Source organism: Perna viridis, chromosome 14 (genome assembly GCF_037379345.1).
Source record: "Perna viridis isolate PV_CMFRI_1.1 ecotype Kerala chromosome 14, ASM3737934v1, whole genome shotgun sequence".
Classification (NCBI taxonomy): Eukaryota; Metazoa; Mollusca; class Bivalvia; order Mytilida; family Mytilidae; genus Perna; species Perna viridis.
In genome coordinates this window covers 33255960-33277395 of record NC_142458.1, presented here as the reverse complement: position 1 = coordinate 33277395, position 21436 = coordinate 33255960, and the positions used below count along the sequence as shown (strand labels likewise).

The window sequence follows — 21436 nt, the reverse complement described above, 5'->3', positions numbered from 1 at the left end:
TTAGATCCTTTTAAATCAAATCCCTTTGATTCTAACATGGATATTTCTCCACTAAATTCAGTCCCTAGAAAGATTCTAAGGACCGTTGAGTTATTCTAGATTTAAGTTTCTCGCAATCTGATACCGGTAAATTCTCATATCTCAAAAGATCAGTATTTAGGCAGGCCAGTTAAACTTTCATATCCATCTGTTGATGATCTTGTAGATATTGTCAAAAAAGGGGTTGTTTATGTTTCAAGAAGGATTTAAAATGGTCCTGGTAATTGGAATTTAGTGGGTTTTTCATGGAACGGTCATATATTTTATGATCGGGTTTTGTCTATGGGTTTACGGTCAGCTGCCTTTATTTGTCAGAGGGAGACAATTGCAGTACAATTCATCATGGTAAATCATTTTGGTCAAGAAGTCATCAATTATCTAGATGATTTTGTGGGTTGTGAGTTGGTTGCAGATGCATCTGTTGGTTATGTGAGGTTAGGTTGGGTTTTACAGTAGTGCGGTTTAGAGGAGTCTGTTGAGAAGGTGCTCCCTCTGCAAAAATAGTTTTTCTCGGTGTGCTGTTTGATACAGAGTTTGATTATTTCTATTACTCCGGAGCGGTTGGTTGAGATTTCAAGTTTGGTTAATCTCTGGTTAGTTAAAGAAAAATGTTCATCAAGAGAACTTCAGTCTTTACTCGGCAAACTGCATTTTGTAAGTAATTGTGTTAGACCAGGACGTATTTTTGTCTCTCGTTTATTGATATGGTTATGCACTTTTACGAGTGGTTCTAGTAGTTTAATGAAGAAGATTCCCAACTATGTTTAAAAGGATTTAATTTTGTGGAGTAGGTTTCTTTTTTTACATACAATGGAGTTTCTATGATGAGCCTTGAGGAGTGGTCACAGTCAGATATAGTAATGACTAGTGATTCGTCTTTGGTCGGTTGTGGTGGTATTTCCGGTTCTTAGTATTTCCATGTAGTTTTTCCTAGGTTTATAGTAAGAAAGGCTCTGTATATAGCAATGCTTTAGAAAAGTCGTTCTTTTAAGAGTGTTGCTTCTATTCAGAATTATGTAAGAGGTGTTAACACTTTGCATTTTGTTTTTGGGGTTACAATTCCCTTCTGAAAAGTCGGATTGGTTTTGTGTCAAACTTTTGTACCGAGGTATTTCTAGAATGCATCCACATTTACCACGTAGAGCCTTGCCTATCACTCCACATATATGTACAAGTTTATTCATATGTCTAACTCCAACGATTCTACATACTGGTGTTGTTTTTGTTTGCCTTTTTTCCTCATGTCTCGAATCTGGTTCCAGATTCTTCGTCCACTTTTGATTCGTCTTAGCAGTTATGTCGTAAGGATACTATTCTATTTTAATGGTTATGAAAAGGTACAGATAGTTTGGTCTAAAACTATTCAATTTGGCCAAATACTTCTAGATATTCCTTTAGTTTGTATACCTGATTCTCCTTTGTGTCCGGTAAGAGCCTTTTTAAATAGGATTAAGTTGGTACCAGCTAATAGTTCAGACCCTGTATTTCATTTACAGTTGGTTCTTGTCAGCGGGTTCTTACTTATTCAGATTTTCAATCTAAACTTCGTCAGTTATTGGAATTGTGGAATTTAGATTCTTCTCTTTATTCTTCTCATTCTTTTCGTCGTGGGAGTGCTTCGTGGGTCTTCCATTCTCGAGTACCATCTGAATTGATTCAACTACAAGGGGATTGACAGTGTGAAGCCTATAAGATCTATTTAAAGTTTAGTTTTGAGGACAAACTGTCTGTTTATAGAGATATGGCTTGTTCATTATTTCCTTAATTTCAGCCGAAATTTGACAAAAGTTAAAATATTGTTCTTTAAATGTATCCCAACACCAAGGGAATTGTTTTTATGAGAAGTCTCGTCACGTGACACGGTATATATTCAAAACACATACGTTGTGGATTGTTACTTAGTAATCTTATAAACGATTACTAGCTATTGCGTAAATACTATGATAAGACTGTGTACTTTCTCTAAATTGTAAACAGTAAGTATTGTGAAGTGCTAATTTCATAATAGTTAGTGTATGAACACTATGCTTTATTATAAGTCATATTTTTCCGCCTTGCATTTTTGCGTAATAAGTTTATTACTCATTTTTTTCTAGTATTGATTGATACATGCATTCTCATTCTCGACCTTTTGTTATGGATATCATAACATGGTAATTTGAAAGCTGTATTTAGCATTGTGCATTGTAGGTATAGTCTAATTTCTATGGAGTACTATATTATTTTCACTTTCAGTCTCGTTTTATATCGATTTTCTGTTTCCTGTGTTATCGATTTCCAGTTTCTGAATGTGACCTTGGTTGGATTGAGCACCACAATCTTAATAGTTTTAAAATCTATCAATCGTTGTGTGACGCCTCATTATGTAATTAGAACTATTGATTTTACGATTGTATTTAAGTGAGGTATGATTTAATATTGTGGAAAGGTGAATATTTTTGTGATTTTTAGTTACTTTGTCAAATGACTGTTAAAGCTTTACTTCATTCAGATACTTTGTTTTGGATAATACTATTTTTCTTTTCCATCTTTTAAAAATTCATGTGTTAATTTCATTTTGTTTAGTTTCCTTCAATTAGTACATTTTCCGTTATTTTGTTTTTTCCGCATATAGTCATACTATAAATATTCATGTTTATGTAACAATTTTTCGTCGTGCATTTACCATGTACATGTACCTGTTTCATGACCGTGGACCATAGGTTTTGTTACAATAAATAATTGACTTTTTGAATGACTTTGGTTATGCTATCTGTTATGCTCTAAACCAAATAAGCATGCTATTGATGTACCCGGAATCAGCAAACTCTAAATGAATTGGTCTTCGATTTTAAATGGTTTCAACAGCAGAAATTTTGGATCATCATAAATAACAAACCAGACTTACAACCCCTATATTATAAGTATAGTATACGTACATTTGTGGATATCAAAGAGAGAGAAAACAGAAAATGTAAACTAAGTTGATGACTTAACAACATTGTATCTTATACTTTTTTATCATAATATTCGCGCGACTTTTTGTTTATCGGCACATTTATCAAAAACATATATTCAAATATTTATTGCATTAACAATGAGCAACTGGTGGCATCTGGTTCGTAATTTCAGAACTAGTGTCATCAGCGTTTCGATGCATTCCATTTCCAGTTAAGGGTTGGATACTATTTTTAGCTTGCTTCTTTTCCTTCTTCCTTCTTCTCTTCTTAGCAGCAGCTAGACAACACCACCAGCAGCATACACCTGTGCCTGCAGTAACTACTGAAGCAACAACACATGTTACGACCAGGGGCCAGAAAAGTTCCCCTGGAACCTTCTAAAACAAAACAAAAGTTAAAATTCGTTTTATCATTTTTTTTAATTAAGTAAAGCTTTAGTGGGATAATGGTAAAGTATAAGATTATAAGGCAGAATATAATCATTTTATGTTGACTTATTGAATTATCTATTACCAATTGTTAATGATATTGCAAAACGACAAACAAGATATTTAATTTCCAGCCATGTAAATTGAGGTGCATTTTTCATATTAATTCAGCCATTTCAAACCCAATCCTTATAATTACCAATAATTCATTATCAATGCTAGTGAGGAAAATGCCTATCGCGATGACTAAATTCATATGATTCTAGGCTTTGTCTGTGAGGGATGGAGTTATTTCCTGTCAAATAAGGACTATGTTGGTGCAATACTTTCATTCATATACCTTCGATATTCGTTTTACACAACGCAAATTGTTTCTGGTATTTTAGTAGATATTACAATACCATCACTGCATTAATGTAGAGCAAATAATACGACCACAATATCCGAACGTTTCCATTTCAGAAAAGTTTTGACAGTTTTTCGATGTTTGTTTACTCCGGACTTGACTTTTTATGAGCAACCCGGCGAGTGTTTCTAGAAAAGCAGAGGACGCTTACCCTACCGGTGCACCTGGTCCATGCTCCCAGTTTTTAGTGGCGTCCGGGTTGCCCATTTGCTTTTGTTACTTTGTATGTATGATTTCAGTTACTTTATGTTTTTTGTTGTGTATGTCTGTTTTCCATGTCTGGTCTTTGTCCCTGGATTACATTCTTTTGATTACCGCTATAACCTTGGTTCCCTTGATTACTCTTTCATACTCAAGCGTTTGCTCGATAAATATTTAATATCAATTTCAAGACATGATTTTTAGGTAATGGCCTTCATACATATCGTTAATATACAAATTTGAAGGGTAGACCATGCATGAGTAAAAGGTGAAGAGCTTTCGTGACGTACTAGATACATACCTGAGAATAAGGATCTGAAACAAAGAAGGATAAATATGTTCACAACATACTGAATCAAAAAAATAAAATACATAGAACCATATTAATCAATGTTTGTGGTATCAATTTATTATTTGGTGAAAAATCAACTGATAGATCTACTATAAGTATATACTATTTTGGAAAATTAATTAATTACCATTAAAACCCCACAAAAGTACGACAAAATAGCTGAAGCATTCACTTAAATGTGCCGTTGAACAACCAAGTAATTTTAATGGGTTTGTTGCTCATGTCATCACTTCCCTTCGATGAGCAGCACTACAAGCGTCTTACCAGAAGCTGGAACTATTCATTCTTTTGATTCACGATGGGGGTTAGACTGGAAATATCAAGTACTCGAAATCCCCTTGTTTTACTGAGGTGTGTCTTGTTGGTGTTTCTTTGAGCACTTATTTATTTATGTATTATATCATTTATTCGTACTACCGGTGTTAAGTTTAAATAATTCCCCTTGATTGTATTTGGTACTGCTATTTCCTTTTAAGAATCACTGGCTTGTATTTCAGTTCTTTTTCGGGTTTTATTCTTTGACTGTTCATTATTAGATTTGTTAATCTTGGAGTTGGTGTACTGTTATGATTTTAGTCCAAAACATTTCGTAAATAGTAACCCTTTATTACAATGAACTAAAGGTTTTTTTGCATTTTGTTCAATACAACCTTATCTTTCATGTCAACATATATCTCATTCTATTACATGAAATGGTGACAAATTATCTCTGTTGTTAGTATTAATGTGCAAAATTGCATTATGTGGTTTGTTGTTGTTGTTGTTGTTGTTTTTGTATTTTTTAAAATTTTTTTTTAGGGCGCAATCATTTGAGATCGAATGAAGTTTTTGAAAACGCAATTATTTTACATTTATACGTACCTTTATCACAAATTAACCCTGTGTTATTGTTCACACATGAGCAAATGAAACCATTAATGTCGTTTATACAGTGTCCGCCATTTTGACATGGAGAGGAAGCACATTCGTCTATCTCTATTTCACAATCAACACCAGTAAATCCTGATAATTATATCAGATAAAAATCAGATAAGAATTATTGAGACTAAAAGAAAAAACAACACGCCGAAAACAAATGTATGACATACTATATATATATATAAAAGGATTATATGTGTAACGGTAGGTCGAGTACTGGCTGGGAGTCAGAATAATATATCTTACTCTGAAAATACTTTAATTCGACGATACCAATTTTCGTAGATTAGGAAAGAAACAGATGTTGGTGGATTCTTGACTTTGTGGTTTTACGGTTTTCAGTATATACATCAATGGGATTCTCCTTTTTGTTGGGAATCAAATTTCTTGGTTTGGCTTACCCACGAAAACCACGAAAATTGGTACCCTACGAACAATAGTTCCCAGTATCTTGTGTTATTCTGAAAGAACAACAAAACATATCACGTCATCCAGAAGTATCCAGGCATGATGTGTACATTAGAGATATGGTACATAGAACTTTGTTAGACAAATTAACGTTCTTAATTAAAACAGACTGGAGCGCTAGCGAGATCCAATATATTTAGGGGTCTGAGGCATGGATTGATCAAATTTGTTCTCTAGGAAATGGCGTACATAGTTAGCAAGTGATTGTTTTAACTTTTCACGCAGATGCAAAACTTAGGTCGTCAATAACAACACGACAGTACACCAGGAGCAAAGCTGTTACTGAAGTTCCCTCCCTAATAGGCAAAGCCAACAGTTATATTTAAATATCTACCTCGAGTTATGATTATGAATCCCTGCTCTTTTAAGTGTTAAGTTTCCATTTATGATGTTATAATATTGTTCGGGATATTAAAGATTACACACTTTACTTATTGTTATGAAGTAAAAAAAATCTGCACTTTTGACATCCGACTTTCCCAGAAAAACGTCTTATCACTTTTCTCTTGTCAATGTAACTTTAAGTGACGTACCTGGGGCTTTGAAATATCAATCCGTCGATCACAAGATTCAAAACTTACTTGCAACTTACAATGAATTATGCAGAACAATTTATTTACTATAAAGGGTAATCTATTGGCTATCATGAAAAATCAAAATATAATCATTTGTGTTGAGAACGTCTTCAGATTTAGCTCACTGGACAAGTTATGTACACTCGTAAAAGCTTGATTATTCCATGAATCCACCATGTATTTTGTATACATTTATAAATACCTGGAGCACATGAACATATAAAATCTTTCCCAGTATCAATACACGTTCCGTTATTTTTGCAAGGGAAATCTGCACATGTCACAACTGAAACGATCAAACAATACTGCATTATACTTTGTGTGAACTTACACCAGAAACCATATACACATAAATTAATGGGTGTCAGTTTAAAACGATTTTTAGATTGGTGTTGTTGGAAATGAAAAAGATCAACGACCCACGTGTAACAAATCAAACATTTAACGGCAAAACTATTTGATCATTTAGGTGTAATATTAAAAAAAAAAATACAAAAACAAACAAAAAACCCTTCAGCTTGATATAAAACTAAATTACTCTCAATATCATTAAAGATCCTTTTTTCTCGATTTGTACACAAGGTGACATCAAAAGATACTATTTGATACTTACCATCTGTTTAGTCTCCCGGTTTGTTTCATGGATAATGTGATATGTCATACGGTATTATTTGATACTTACCATCTGTTCAGTCTCCCGGTTTGTATCATGGATACTGGGATACGTCATACGGTATTATTTGATACTTACCATCTGTTCAGATTCCCGTTTGTATCATGGATAATGGGATACGCCATACGATATTATTTTATACTTACCATCTTTGCAGTCTTTCGGTTTGTACCCATGAGGACATTTACACGTTGTTCGATGCCACAGGTTAATGCATGTTCCATTGTGTTCACATTGTATGTTCTTCCGAACACAATCATCAAAATCTAAAAGTGAGTGACCAAAGTTTTAATACGGCTTTTTTAAATTTTTGTATCTTTATCCAAAATAGGAATAGGTTGGCCTTTCTTACAACATTAAGATATGTTATTTGTTGTTGGTTTGTTTTGCATATTTATATCTTTTTTTTTAAATTTAGTTTGTACATGTTTATGAAATCTGAACCCTGCATCCATGAAGGAAAAAGATGCTTTTAAATATATTTAAGCAGAGTTATTCAGTTTTATTATGAGATCGAGTTAAAGGTGCATGTGTTGTACTAAAATTGAAAATGTGCAGTATTTCTCTTTTTCGGTCATGTGACCTATCAAAATACCCATGTTTTTTTTCTATAGCAAAATGCGTCAATGTGCACCAACTTTGACAGCTATATAAAAAATGAATGCAATGCCTGACATTAGGACTGGTTTGCTCTATTGAATTAACTATCTTTAATAATTCCTGTACGCTTATAAACTTAGATTATAAAATTAATAATAAGATGATAATAGTAAAAGGCTCTCTCTCTCTATCATTGGTCTGTGTTTTAATATGTGTTTAACGGGTCATAGTTTTCCTTTCTTCGTTTGTCTACCCCGGACTTGACTTTTTATGAGCAACTCGGCGGGTGTTTCTAGAAAAGCAGAGGACGCTTACCCTACCGGTGCACCTGGTCCATGCTCCAAGGTTTTAGTGGAGTCCGAGTTGCTTATTTACTTTTGTTACTTTGTATGTATGATTTTAGTTACTTTGTGTTCTGTGTTGTGTATGTCTGTTTTCCATATCTGGTCTTTGTCCCTGGATTGCATTCTTTTGAATGCATTCTTTTTCTATAACCTTGGTTCCCTTGATTACTCTTTGATTACCGCTATAACCTTGGTTCTCTTGATTACTCTTTGCCTTGTATGCTTGCTTCGTATTTTTGTTTTTGTTTTGTTTTGTTTTGTTTTGGTTTGTTTGTATTTTTTTTTGTTTTTGTTTTTGTTTTTTTGTCTCCGGGTTGCGAATGAAATAGTTTTAAAAAATCTCCATTTTCACAGAAATTGGTACATGTTACAGGTACATATTTGACATTACCGTTTATTAAGCCAACCACGCATCTTGTGTCTGTTGTTATTCTAGAAAATATAATTTCAAAGTACAAATGAAAACAAACAAAACAAAACTAAAAAACATAATTAGTCTTTTTGTTCTTAGTAAGTATTAACGTTACACAATACCTTTTTATCGTTTATTAAGAATCAGTTACAGACCACATAACGAATCGTAGTTTGTCCTTTTGTTGATGCATATTTTAGAAATAACGACACGAAGAGACATTAATAACCACCATATTCTAATACTATTGACATTAGGGCGAAATACATTATTTCAAACAAGCGTCATACTGCAGTATGACACTTGGTTAGAAATGAATGATATCGCCTTACTGTCAAAAGTATTTGAAAAAGGTGGTTATTATTTGACTTTAAAGTTTATTTTGAAGAAGTTTCATTGTTTTGTTCACGTGAATTGTATTATTTTAATTGTCGTGTCTTTCCAAAATTTAAATGAAGGTGTGTTTACACGTAATAAAGAACTTTTGGTGATATCTGTAAGTAATATAATTAAAATTCGTAACTCAAACTGACAAACCATTATTTACCATTTTTTGTCATGCTCCCAGTTGCTTGTGTTAGTTTGTATGTATGATTTTAGTTACTTTATGTTCTTTGTTGTGTATGTCTGTTTTCCATGTCTGGTCTTTGTCCCTGCATTGCATTCTTTTGATTACCGCTATAACCTTGGTTCCCCTAATTACTCTTTCAAACTATGATCTAGCAGGAGGAAAGACAAAAATGCTACTGGAGATTTGATGTATTTTATCATGTAACAATGACATTACCCATTATGAAGTCGCCCCCATACACACATAATGCTATCACCAGATTGCATTGCAGGTGGGTTCCATTTTTCATAAATTCTAGAAACATTCTGTCGGTTCCTCCAGTCATCGGAAAGAAGTTCATAACTCATGCCAGAAGGTCCGCTCGACATAAACTCCGCTTTACTGTTAAAGTCAAGAATATACACAAAGTTATTTTAAAGATTATACTTTACTACAGATAAAAAATTGACATTTAGAATTTATAAAGAGGATTACCGGAAAACGACCTTTAGTATAACTGGTATACCATGCAGAGAATACTTTGATGGCATCTTAATTATCAAAATCGATTGTTGGCGTCAGTCATTGAATCGACAAAATTGATTCTTTTTTCAATTAGAAAACTCTTTTCTTCTTTAATCTGGTCATGTAAAAATGCTAAAAGTTTATATTAAGTTTCAATAGTTGATTAATTAAAACTTATTTATTTACATCATGCAAAAGTATACAACCAAACCAACTCGAATAATTAAAGTACAATTCACTTAAAATCATGCAAAAGCTAAGAACAAGAAAATCATTTTTAATATCTGACTGGAAACCATACACAAGACGAAAAAGAGGCGACGTTTTTAAACTATAAAAATGACGGTAAACCAATGTAAAGTTCAAATGTACTATAAAATAAGTTGCGGAAATTTTCCAATTTTAAACAAGAAAGAGTCGTATTTATCCATTCTATACATGTAAAGCATTAGAAGAAAACCTAGACTGTAGGAATTCAATACATCAAGTGTTAGTTATATTCATTGTATTGTTACACAAAATAAACTTTTATATCATAAGGAGAAAAAGTTATTAACAGTTCGAATATCGGAATTAGATGTGTGATAAATTGTCACAAAGATTGTTTATGAACTGTAGATGTATATAAAGGTATTAGTCTTGTATTCCTGAGCGCTTTTACGTAAAAAAAAAAATGATGTATGAAATAAAGTGAGCTTTCTTTTTTGCTTCTCCTGCCTTTGTTCTTTTGCAAATTATTATCTTTTTTTTTTCGTAAAAAAGAGAGAAAGTATCAGCCTTTGACACTACAGTGGAAGTCCCCTAAACCGGCCCCTCTGAAAACCGGAATCCTCCGAAAACCGATCATTTAGTTTTGGTCCGGAATTTTCCCCTATATAATTAAGTAAAAATTTCCTCCCTAAACCGGCCCCTCTGAATTCCGAACATCGACTGCAAAATTCGGTCCCAAAACCCATTTCTTTGTAAAAATTAACCTCCGAAAACCGGTGAAAAGTTTGCCGACAAGTAAAATCAATGAGCCGTGTAACATGTTGTAAACATGTCAATCACGGTAAGATCAATAAATCAGTACTTCAAAAGGCTAACACCTTTGGCATTAACAAGGAGTGACACTCTTTTATTCATTAATTATCACAGATAATGAGGGCAATAACCATGATCCTATATGTAACTTTTTAACAAATGTTAAATTTAAAAATTGTTTTGATAACCATATTTTCAAACGATTCTGTAAAAACAGAAAATGAAAACTTCAAAATATGTTGTGCCGACCGCTTGTGTTCTATTAAAAACAGAAAATGAAAACTTCAAAATAGGTTGTGCCGACCGCTTGTGTTCTATTGTAAAATGAGTAAATGAAATTAAAGTTATGGCTTGAAAATGGTTTTCCTTAAATAGCCGGTGTTACAATTTTCAAATCATTCTGAAATTTGCATTGCTTCTGGTTTAATCTAAAATTACTGCTAAAATGTCAAAACCGCCGGCTAAACGTCGTCGTATTGAATTAACGCTAGAAGACAAAATTAATTTAATCAAAGAATCTGAAAGTTTTCCATATACGGAACGGATACGAAAATTTCCGGAACCTCTGAAAACCGGCCAATTTCTTTGGTCCCATGGGCAGCCGGTTTTCAGAGGCTCCACTGTATAAACTTGCTTCAAGGAAAAGGAGCAATTTCCAAAAACATGCTTCAGAAAAAGAAGTCTATTTTATGAATTCAAAAGTGAAAGTATAAAAAGTCTATTTTCAATTTGACCAGTTTTGGTGTACAATAATAATTTCATTGACTTTCTATGAGCAACTCGATAGTGGATTCTAGAAAAGCAGAGGACGCTTACCCTACTGGTGTACCTGGTTCATGCTCCCAGTTTTTAGCGTAGTTCGAGTTGCTCATTTACTTTTGTTACTTTGTATGTATTAGTTTTGTTAATTTATGTTATTTGTTGTGTGTGTCTATTTTCCTAGTCTGGTCCGTTGTGCTTTTTTGTAGATGAAAAGAAAACCAGTTGATTGTTATAGTAATCATCAAAAGTTTTTCGTTCATCACAAATATATAAGAATTAAAAATAAGTAATTTAAATTGCTACAAAAACAGTTTTAATTTACATTATTAATACTCGGGGAAGAGGTTTGAGATGGCTGAATTGATATATTGTTTTTGAATTTACACTTTTATTCCATATTAACTGGTTAAAAAGTGGTTTTTTTTTCTACAACCATTTTATTGATTAAAAATGAAACCTTATCAGTAATATGTTTCATAAATCATAACTGGTCATTCCTTATGGTACTCTTAAGTAAATTCTAATGCACTTATAAAAATATGGTGGCTATGAGATGGAACAAGTGAATATTCTTTGATGAAGTAGAAATTATTAAGTAGAAATGTTTTCCTTGTAGATTATCTACTGTTCTTGCAATTAATACCACAAATATTGTATTCCAGCAGCCAATTGGACCGTATATTAACAAAATATGTATCGTCACTAACTAAATATAATTTTCAGTTCAAACGTCACAAACGTAGCATTGTTTTATAGTTCCCAGGATGTCACCAGCTCCGAATGAAAATGAAATTGGTTGCAGTATCAAGCAATTACACTGCGCTGCGTTAATGTAAACTTTTTAAAGGCTGACAAAGGGTGGTCCGACACGGATTATTTTGTGAGTATGAGAAAAGAAAGAGTTTTTAAAGTGATTTTTTTTATCACAATTGCCTTTTTGTGTGATATATTTGACTTAAGCTGTCATAGGGAAAAAGGACAAAATAATTTGTCTTCAAGTTGTAAATTGATTATAGAGAAAAAAATATTTATAAATATCTTCAAATATTTAATGGCAAACCTTTAGGTGTAAATATTGATTGTTGTGTTACTTGATCTAATTATTAAGAAATTACAAACAAAATCTCAAAGAAACCGAGTGTGTTTTAGACAAAACTTCTAAAACAATTTAAGTCAAGCGAGGTTTTATATTTCATTAAAGGCACTGAACTGTGTATCTGTTGTACTGTATGGTCATGAGTAAAAGTAGCTTAACTATTTAGGTTGTTAAAGCTCCAAACGAGAGTATCTCGTATTATTTTGAATATTTATCAAAAAAAAAAAAACAACAACACCGCTTCTATTTCTTTTGGAGGCATCTAAATGATTATTTTATTTACCAAAATATGTTCTAAGATATAAAGTGCTAAACAACCAGAGAATTAGATGTATTTCAAAGTGTAATTCGAATAAGTTCTGGTACAACCAGACAACTTAACATTTGTCCTTTTGTGACTAGTCAAAGACATAATTTTTTAAACGTTCGTGTTCTTTTTTATTATTTATTGTATTAATACACATGTATATCAGTTGATATAAGGGATAGCATATCTTTATTCTTGTAATGCAAGGCAAAATGCTTAAATTCATATTTCACTTGAATCAATTGTTCTGTTAATTATTTATGTTTTTTTTTCCTATCATGGTTAGGTATTTTTTTATCTATATTTATCCCTAATTGAGTAAATATTGTATATTATGCAAGACCATATTGCATTCAAGTTATCATATATATATCCCGGTAAAACAATTATGCTATTTCACACAATAAAAAAAGTCTTAAATATTTCCCTATATATGTCTTTGTACAACCAAGATTAAATATGACGATAACAAGTATGTACCATGGAGACAACATCAGTTAAAGTGAAATTCTAATATAAATTACCTTGAATTACTATTTTCCAGATAAACAGCATTTTGAAAGTTACCAGAAAACTTGAAGCCAGGATAGGACACTCGATAGCCATCTGCACGAGTAGGATAGACAAATTGTACATCAAGTCCATCACAGCTATCAGGGTCGTCTATAATTTGAACTGTAAACTGAAATTTTCGTTAATTAAATGTATGTCACAATAAAGGTCATGTTTCAGGTACACTTGAGTATACAGATACGTTATTAACTATATACTCTCTATTATTAACAATACATCGTGCGGTTACATTTACAATGTTAGAAATCGTAGTCTTTACGAATTAACATAATGTTTTGTTTTAGTGGTTTTGTTTTTTGTTCGTTTGATTTGGTTTTGTTTTGTCTTTTTAATATGTTCCGTTTAAGCCTACATGATTATCTTTTAAAACAAAACCATTGTGTTGGTATTATTTGAATTGCAAAACACTAAGTAATGCATGGTGATTGACAGTAATCAGTGTTTATTCAAGTCAAATTAATTTTCATTCAATTATTTGTTTTTTTATCTTTCGCGCCTGATTAAATAACGTGTCATAATCAGTTGCAAGCCGTTTGTTTCTACGGTTTTGTATTTTAATCGGGTAGAATTCATTATGTCACTTTTGATTGTGTTAAACTGGTTCTATTGTAAAGGGTTTCAAATCGAACTAATAATACTTTAAACTTGGAATTTAACATTTCTGTTCTCTCTCACAGCTAAACCAAGGTATTTTCAGTAAGATTTTATATCTTGTCAGATTTAACATAATTTCAATGAGACATGTACCGCTGACGGTGCAAACATGCTTACCCTTCCTTAACACTTGATGTCACTATATTTAGCTATGTTTGTAATCACTGATTTTCTTTCGCTTCAATTTTTATATGTAATTAAATTTCATTTAGTTTTTTATGGTGTGGATGTAAAATGTCTTTTCTTTCCTCTTTTCACGTTTCAGTTATATCTTTATTTTTTGTAGTTTTTTTTCTGATACCTAAATAATTCTAGCTGATATCTTTTTAAAACTAATTAGAGCAGGTTTGTCTTTTTAGTAAAACAAATATATGTGGTTTATTCATGTTGCTTTCGCTATTACCTGTAGCGGTATTTTACTAAGGCTGTGTCGTGGAGTGACTATATCATTTCCTACTTTAATAGTATATGTAGGAAAGTCTTCAATCATGAGAGTGACTCGGTATGACGACCCAGCTTTATATCCGTGTTCAGTAGTAGCGTCGATAATCAAATGCCCTAGGGTCTATAAACAAAGATATAACTGTAGTAGTCTTATCAAAGAAGCAAACAGAGGTCCTTTTATGGGGTATACTCACTTCACATTTTAATGGACAAAACAACAAATTATATTGAGGACGGGGAAAAGAAGACGGATAATTAGAATATAGAAGTGGGAATGTCTGACGGGGCAACGGGGGAGCGGAGAAATTATTTAATGTAAAATGAATTAATCAAAACTTTAGTTTACATTATATAAAACATGAAATTGCACGCGAGGTTATATTAGATACTCCTCCTAGTCGTACGGAAAATTGATAGCGGACAACATCCAAAATCGCTTACAACATATGCATCATTAATAGAAACTCACTAACCAAATTTCAACTTAATCTATTCATTGAGAGAATAATCGAAGAAACCAAGTTTTGAACGAAAATCAAAATAATACATTCCAAGGATAAAAAAACACACGGAAAACACAACACAAATCAGAAAGCTATTTTTATATAGCCTAGCTGGCCGAGTGATCTAGGGCACTGTTCTTGTACTTTATGCAGGCGGTGTTGCCATGGATGTCTCAGCAATACGAGGTCGAGTCCCGCGGAGCGAACAATCAAACCTTGTTTGACAGTTCTAACATTGTTGGGAATTTTTCAGACACCCTTATGTATATATGTTTATCTGCAAGACGTTGTTAGCCTATTGTAACCGTTATTTTTAGATTGTAAAATAATTAAAGTTCTTCAGATATCTCTAGACAAGCAATAAATATTAATTATCCATCTTCCTTACTTCAGCACGTAATGCCACTTTGTTCTGACAGTTTAAATAAATGAAATCTTACTGACCAGACGTATTATTTAACTATGTTGTTGTACAGAACCCTAAAAAGCCTTACATAATAAGCTAGATACACAACAATAACTATGACTCAAGAGATCATTCGTGCAATAAATGGAATGTAGTAACCGTATTGAAATTGACAAAAAATAAATTAAATATTATAAGTAATGTTTCAATGTTACATTGAAATCACTTCACTTAAAATAACTGACCTTTTTGAGAATATAATGAGGGAGTGTGGTGCATGCTCCACCACATTCAACGTGATCAGCTAATCTTGTTTGTAAATCATCGGCATCAGGATCCTCTATTGGCAGAACGATTGTTGTTGGACAACCAAAAGGGATCCTAAAACAAAATACAGTTCTTTACCAACTACTTCAATGGTAACATTGTTGGTTTGTGTGTGTGTGTGTGTGTGTGCATTATATATATTTTCATTCAATTTCTATTCAAGACAACGTTTTTCTTTCGCATAAATTTAATGGATCTATAATCAGCGATTTCACCAAAAAAATCATGAATATTATTAGACACATGAAACTGTTTGAGGCTTCCACAAGTTATTGAAACGATATACCAATTTATAAAATATATACCTTGCCAATGATTGGCTAATGGCCTTACTTCTTACTTAAGTATATCGGAAGTACTGTTTTATGTAAGAATCAGGCAGTGGGGGAATCATGGTGGAAAAAAACATACTTTCCATGAAGTAATATTCAAGATGTTTTTTTTTAATGCAGTAATTGCATTCCTATCTTTTTTTAACGTCAGCTGTTATTCGAGTTATAAATTATTTGAAATGCATAACACTTTTATCAACAAGTGAGATAACTCACCTCCTCCTATCATTATATTGTAACACTGAATTAGCTTTGCAGCAATTCTTATACTTCAAAGATCAACGAACTGTCAATTTGTCTTGAATTGACCATAAACTATGTACCGACACAGTCTATTTCGTATGTTTTTATGAACATGATTCATTACTTAAATTGTGCCTGATTCTTACAGATTCAAGTAATTAATATGAAATTGTATTTTAAACCTGTCCCGATTCATAGAATTTTAATTTTCACCCAACTAACACCTTCAGATATGAGCGACAGACATGGTGATATGAAGATACATTGAACTAACCCAACCAACGGTTGAACTGCAGCAACAGGACTTGCATTTGGTAAATTTGTGTCATTTCTAGGACGCAGATCAATGGTAGTGATTAGGCGTCCTGTGCCTAAGGCTTTGGTAGACCACTGAATCCCATCTAATCTGTAATTTAATATCCTTAAAATTATTACGGTCTACATGGAAGCGGACGCTCTTTTCATTTGTGATCCGTGTCGGAGAGTTTCACATTTTTTTGCTGGACTATTTCCAGATAATGATCACTTGTAATGTGTCGCTGGAAAAGTAGGACACTTCCGGAGCAGCTAATGTCGCTTACGTTTTTGTTTTGTTTTTATTTGTTTTTTGTTTTTCTTTTTTTTATATTACCAGTGGTTTAGTTTTTTTGTGTGGTTTTTCTTTATCTGCAGTTTTTAGATTCGCTACATTATAATTGTGAAACGTTTACTGTTTTCACGTTAAGGCCATATTTTTGATTGTATTCAAATCAGACTCCATTCGACAATCAGGGAATTTTCATCGCGTAAAATCCTTCATTTTTTCCTAAGGGCGTTTGAAAGGACTGTCTACAGGGTCAAAAGTATATTTCGAATGTCAGACGCTGTTAGGGGCTTTTAAAATTTTATAATTCATTGAGAATCAAATGGTAATAGTGAATGTTCAAATTTATCCATAAGTATAAATCTAAGTTGAAGTGAAATATACATTTTCCTAAGATCATGTACAATTATAGATGAGTTTATAAAAATTAATGCAAATTTTATGTTTTATGTTTTTATGAAAAAAAAAGGTTTTTGTTTACAATGTGACTTAAATTTACATTTAAATTGTCCCTTTGATGACGTTAAGTTGACAACGTATCTGTTTTACGATTTTATATGTATGTTTGACGTATGTATTTTTTATGACAGTATTCGCTTTCTGTTAAGGATGTAGCTATTGTTTTTTTTTTCTTGTTTTTTTTTTTGTTTTCTTTTTTTGTTTTTGTTTTTTTATGGTTTCTTTTTTTTTTCTCATATACATATTATATGTGACATTTGGTGACAATTTATAATACGGGTGTTACATTCATACCTTACAGAATACTGTTTTTCAGTAGGATTATTCTGGAAAAAGTAATTTTCCCCTTGTTCCCATCCAGGTAATTGAGAACTGACGGAAGTTAGGACTGTATTTATATCGTTCAAAAGTTTAGGTTGACAGGAAATGCATTCCCAATGAAGGCCAGCTAAAGACTGCGGTACATTTCCCTTTTTAAACAAATCTGAAGATGAACAATTCTGTCCACATGGACCAGTACCTTTCTCCCATGTCATTCTGTATGTAAACCGAATCTAGAAAACAATATGAAAAGATAACTTGTCATTATGAAATTACACAATTATTGTTTATTGCAAAAACATTCCTTTTACTTAATTTTCAGACAATTTTAATTCAATTTCAATTTACCTCTATGAAACGGATTTCGAAATATTGTTTAGCTGTTATGACAATTGATTCTTCATTTTTGCGCACTAATTTAAGAGGAAAATATTGAGTTTTCAATACATTCTGAATGAATTTATTCCTAAAGAAATAACTGAATTTAAAATTTTTATAAAAGCTGACAAAAAAAGCACAGATAATGAAATTGCAGTAATTTTTCTATCTTACCCTGACATTATTCGGCGGGCCAGGAAACTTAAACCAACTGACGCTTCCACCAAGATAAGCCATATCAACAAATGGTAGTACATACACTACAGTTATAATGAAGTGCATACATCCCAGAAAATGCATTGTTTTATATCAAATAACTGTAACAAACAACGAACTAAATCAAATTATGATAAAGTCTAAATTACTTTACAGAAGCAGGAAAATGTTATAAAAACGTTATCGATGTTTCATACCAGTTGTTTCCTTGTGCGATCTTAAAAGACCTGTATGTTCGAACTAATAACCCTGGTTTGCAATTCGTAAGTCTAAATGTTGCTTAATACTGCTTACACTGAATTAAATTAAAGACACGTTTTACACTAAACTAATATCGAACTTTACAATTAATTTGTATATTTACAATAAATATCCAAGTAGATTTTGGGAAGTACTAGGACATTTCGGTTGGTAATCCTGGTGATTTAGAATGGTCTAATACAATCAATATGCTCTTTGTCAATATACTTATATGAGTGGCTTGTGTTTGGCCGTATTATGCTGACCAGTGTCCGGTTTTCATAATGTTAAAAAGACTAAGATTCAACGCCATGCAGCCCTTATCAGCTAAATTAAAATTCTCTAATTGTTCGTATTTATGAAATTTTCTTGTGTAAATAGAAATATTTCATATGAAGTGTATCGTAATTTTGACGCTCAGTAATTATTGAATAGGGAGTAAATATTGGATCAATATTTAGAAAATTAAATTATCATAAGTACTGTAAACCAACTTATTTTCTTTTGGGTTTTGCTGTCGTTGGCTTATTTTGCGAAGATTTATTTTTCGCGTTTTTAATAAAATAATTGCTTGAACATATAAATATAGTGTCTAAGTATGCTCTTTCGCGACCATCTATTTTCGCAATAATTCTACGTTCGCGAAAGTCGAAAATAAACATTACGCGAAAATTAGTCGGTTTATAGTATTTGAAATGTAAAATATTTCAGGTTTCTTATATTAACGGCAAAGCAGAGTGTGTCTAAAAAGAAATCTAAAAGAAACAAAAATAAATCAACCAGTAAATATTTAACGGATGTCAGTAACTGATACAAAATACGAAAAACCAATCTTTTATGAATAAAATAAAATAAGGTACATTTGTTGCAGGATTAATTCCAATGTCATTTCCTTTTCCTTTTTCTTTGTATTGTTTTTATTTTTTTATTTATTATTATTATTATTATTATTATTATTATTATTATTATTTGTTTGTTTTTGTTTTTTTTTTCAGTTTTCATTTCCCAAAACATATGCTAGAAATAATTCTCGAACAAATAGCGCTTGTTTTCTCCTCGAGATTTACTGTTCGCTTTATTGACCTTATGGTCATAAACGACCAATTCTTAACCCAAAACGTGTTCACCTTTATAGGTCAGTGATATTTACGTCTTCATTTCAAATATGTTGGCTTTCACTTTGATTAGTTTTTGATATTCATAAGATTTTCAATTCTTCATAGTGGATCTATATATAAGTCAAAAGTTTAAAAAACATATGAAATATTTAGCTTGATTTGAAGTATATAGATTAAATCGTCTTGACACCTTTAATTAAAAAGGTATTGATATATCAAATCCGAAAGACGATAAGTGATTTTAAGTTGTCGCTTTTTGTTTACAGTCTTTTTTTCATTCTGTAAAGGTATTATATAAATATACTTATTTAAGTGAAATCAGGGGAACCAGGATTCAAACTGTAACCAGAAAGAGCAAAGCCCAAGGATAACGACTAGATAGGGAAAATAGACACATACATCGTTGAACGTGGATTAACCAAAATAACACGAATTTAAAACAAAAGTAAATTAGCAACTGGAACTTTGATAAATACTTGGAGCAAAAAAAGCAAACGAATGTTGGACCATAAAATGAAGGCTCAAAATTGATCTAACATTGGACAATCTTATCGGATTTCTAGAGATGACCAACTACTGGCACACCTCTATACGTGTAACGTATACCTAATAGGTAATATGGCATTAAACAGTCTTTCTGAAATATCCTTCATGACTTCAACGAATTACCATTTATACCAGAAAATTGGTACACAACATAACATTCCAAGGTACAAGTGCATGAAAATCTACAGATTACCCTACTGGTGCATTTGGTCCATGCTCCCAGGTTTTAGTGGAGTCCAAGTTGCTCATTTACTTTTGTTACTTTGTATGTATTATTTTGGTTGCTTTATTTTCTGTTGTGTTTGTCTGTTTTCTGGTTTTTGTCCCCGGATTACATTCTTTTGATTTCTGCTAGAATCTTGGTACCTTGATTACTCTTTCTCATATTTTTATATTGTTCAGGGTGTGTTTGACCTATAGCAGGCCCTTGGATTATAAAAAGGATGTTGTTTCTCTACGGAACATTATAAGTTACATGAATGTGTTCTATTACTCTACTTTAAATAACTAGCTGAAAATATTGCTGCTCGGACGTTAAACCCAAACAATCAATCAATCAATCAACTTTAAATAACTCACTCTAATGTGATAAAGACAATGAACATTTTCATACAATTTGCGACTTGAATGTTGCGGGTACATAAAATACAGAAAATTAATATTTTTTCACTTTAAACGGATTTATATCAATTTTTTGTCAACTATAATGAAACATGCCTCAAAGAGGACTAAAGGCATAATTAAGTAAAGTAATTATTCTTGATATAATGTTAACGCTCATCAATATTTTCTTCACCAGAAAGTTGCAAAATTTGCAGATTTTTTTTTAATATATCGTGCATCGTAACGGTGTATCCTTATGATTTGTTCAACGTGTCATAATTTTCCTTTCCTCTTTCATCTATCCTGAAAATAATTTTTATGAGCAACTCGGTGAGTTTTTCCAGAAAAGCAGAATACGCTTACCCTACAGGTGAATCTTGTCTTGCTCCCAGTCTTTCGTGGAGTCTTAATAGACTTTGTATGTCTTATTATTGTTATGTTATGTTCTTTGTTGTGTGAACCTGTTTTCGTATGGTCTTTATCCCTAGATTATATAAGTAAGTGATTTTTTTAAGTCTGGTTTGTGAGCACATATCACAAAATAACATAAGCTCTTAGAAGCTTTTATACCAACTCTATTCTTTTGATATCCGCTAGAATAATGGCTCCCATGATTACTCTTTGTTTTACTAACTTTTAATTGGCGAATGTGACTGTTATTGTAACCTTTTTATTCGCACATGAATTGTTTTTATGTTATTTTATTTTCGTACTTAGGAATTAAAAAAATTACAATAGCGTTAGTTTCACATTCTGATGACAACATCTTGTTGAACTGAAAAATATTTTAAAAGTCGCTACCGTAATCTGAAGTAGTCAAATATCACCTGCTGATCACGTGCTACAAAGGTAAACTATTTTGCATGTTTTAA

General features: G+C 32.0%; 1 protein-coding gene and 1 long non-coding RNA gene across 2 annotated transcripts; one reads left to right on the top strand and one right to left on the bottom strand.

The window, feature by feature from the left end:
- The first annotated feature begins 1907 nt into the window (after window positions 1–1907).
- On the top strand, window positions 1908–13289 carry LOC148599052 (uncharacterized). Its single transcript, XR_015918648.1, has 3 exons — window positions 1908–2015; window positions 11972–12095; window positions 13163–13289. It is a non-coding gene; the product is annotated as an uncharacterized LOC148599052 (long non-coding RNA).
- LOC148599051 (uncharacterized) lies at window positions 3089–19652 on the bottom strand. Its single transcript, XM_088561766.1, has 13 exons — window positions 18016–19652; window positions 17437–17696; window positions 16375–16506; window positions 15444–15579; window positions 14249–14410; window positions 13143–13300; window positions 9143–9307; window positions 8335–8375; window positions 7146–7265; window positions 6529–6612; window positions 5227–5367; window positions 4315–4328; window positions 3089–3355 (listed from the first exon to the last, which is right to left on the bottom strand). Exons 1-13 carry the CDS (start codon window positions 18139–18141, stop codon window positions 3110–3112), a joined length of 1785 nt encoding a protein of 594 aa, XP_088417892.1. The 5' UTR covers window positions 18142–19652; the 3' UTR covers window positions 3089–3109.
- Window positions 19653–21436: the final 1784 nt, after the last annotated feature.

What these genes read in the sequence shown, in the direction of transcription:
- LOC148599051 (XM_088561766.1), bottom strand. Translation starts at nt 18,141, where the DNA reads ATGCATTTTCTGGGATGTATGCACTTCATTATAACTGTAGTGTATGTA. An exon ending in GAAAAACAGTATTCTGTAAG is followed by an intron (nt 16,507 to 17,436) that starts GTATGAATGTAA and finishes ATTAAATTACAG; the next exon opens with ATTAGATGGGATTCAGTGGT. An exon ending in TTAGTAAAATACCGCTACAG is followed by an intron (nt 13,301 to 14,248) that starts GTAATAGCGAAA and finishes CGAAAATTTCAG; the next exon opens with TTTACAGTTCAAATTATAGA.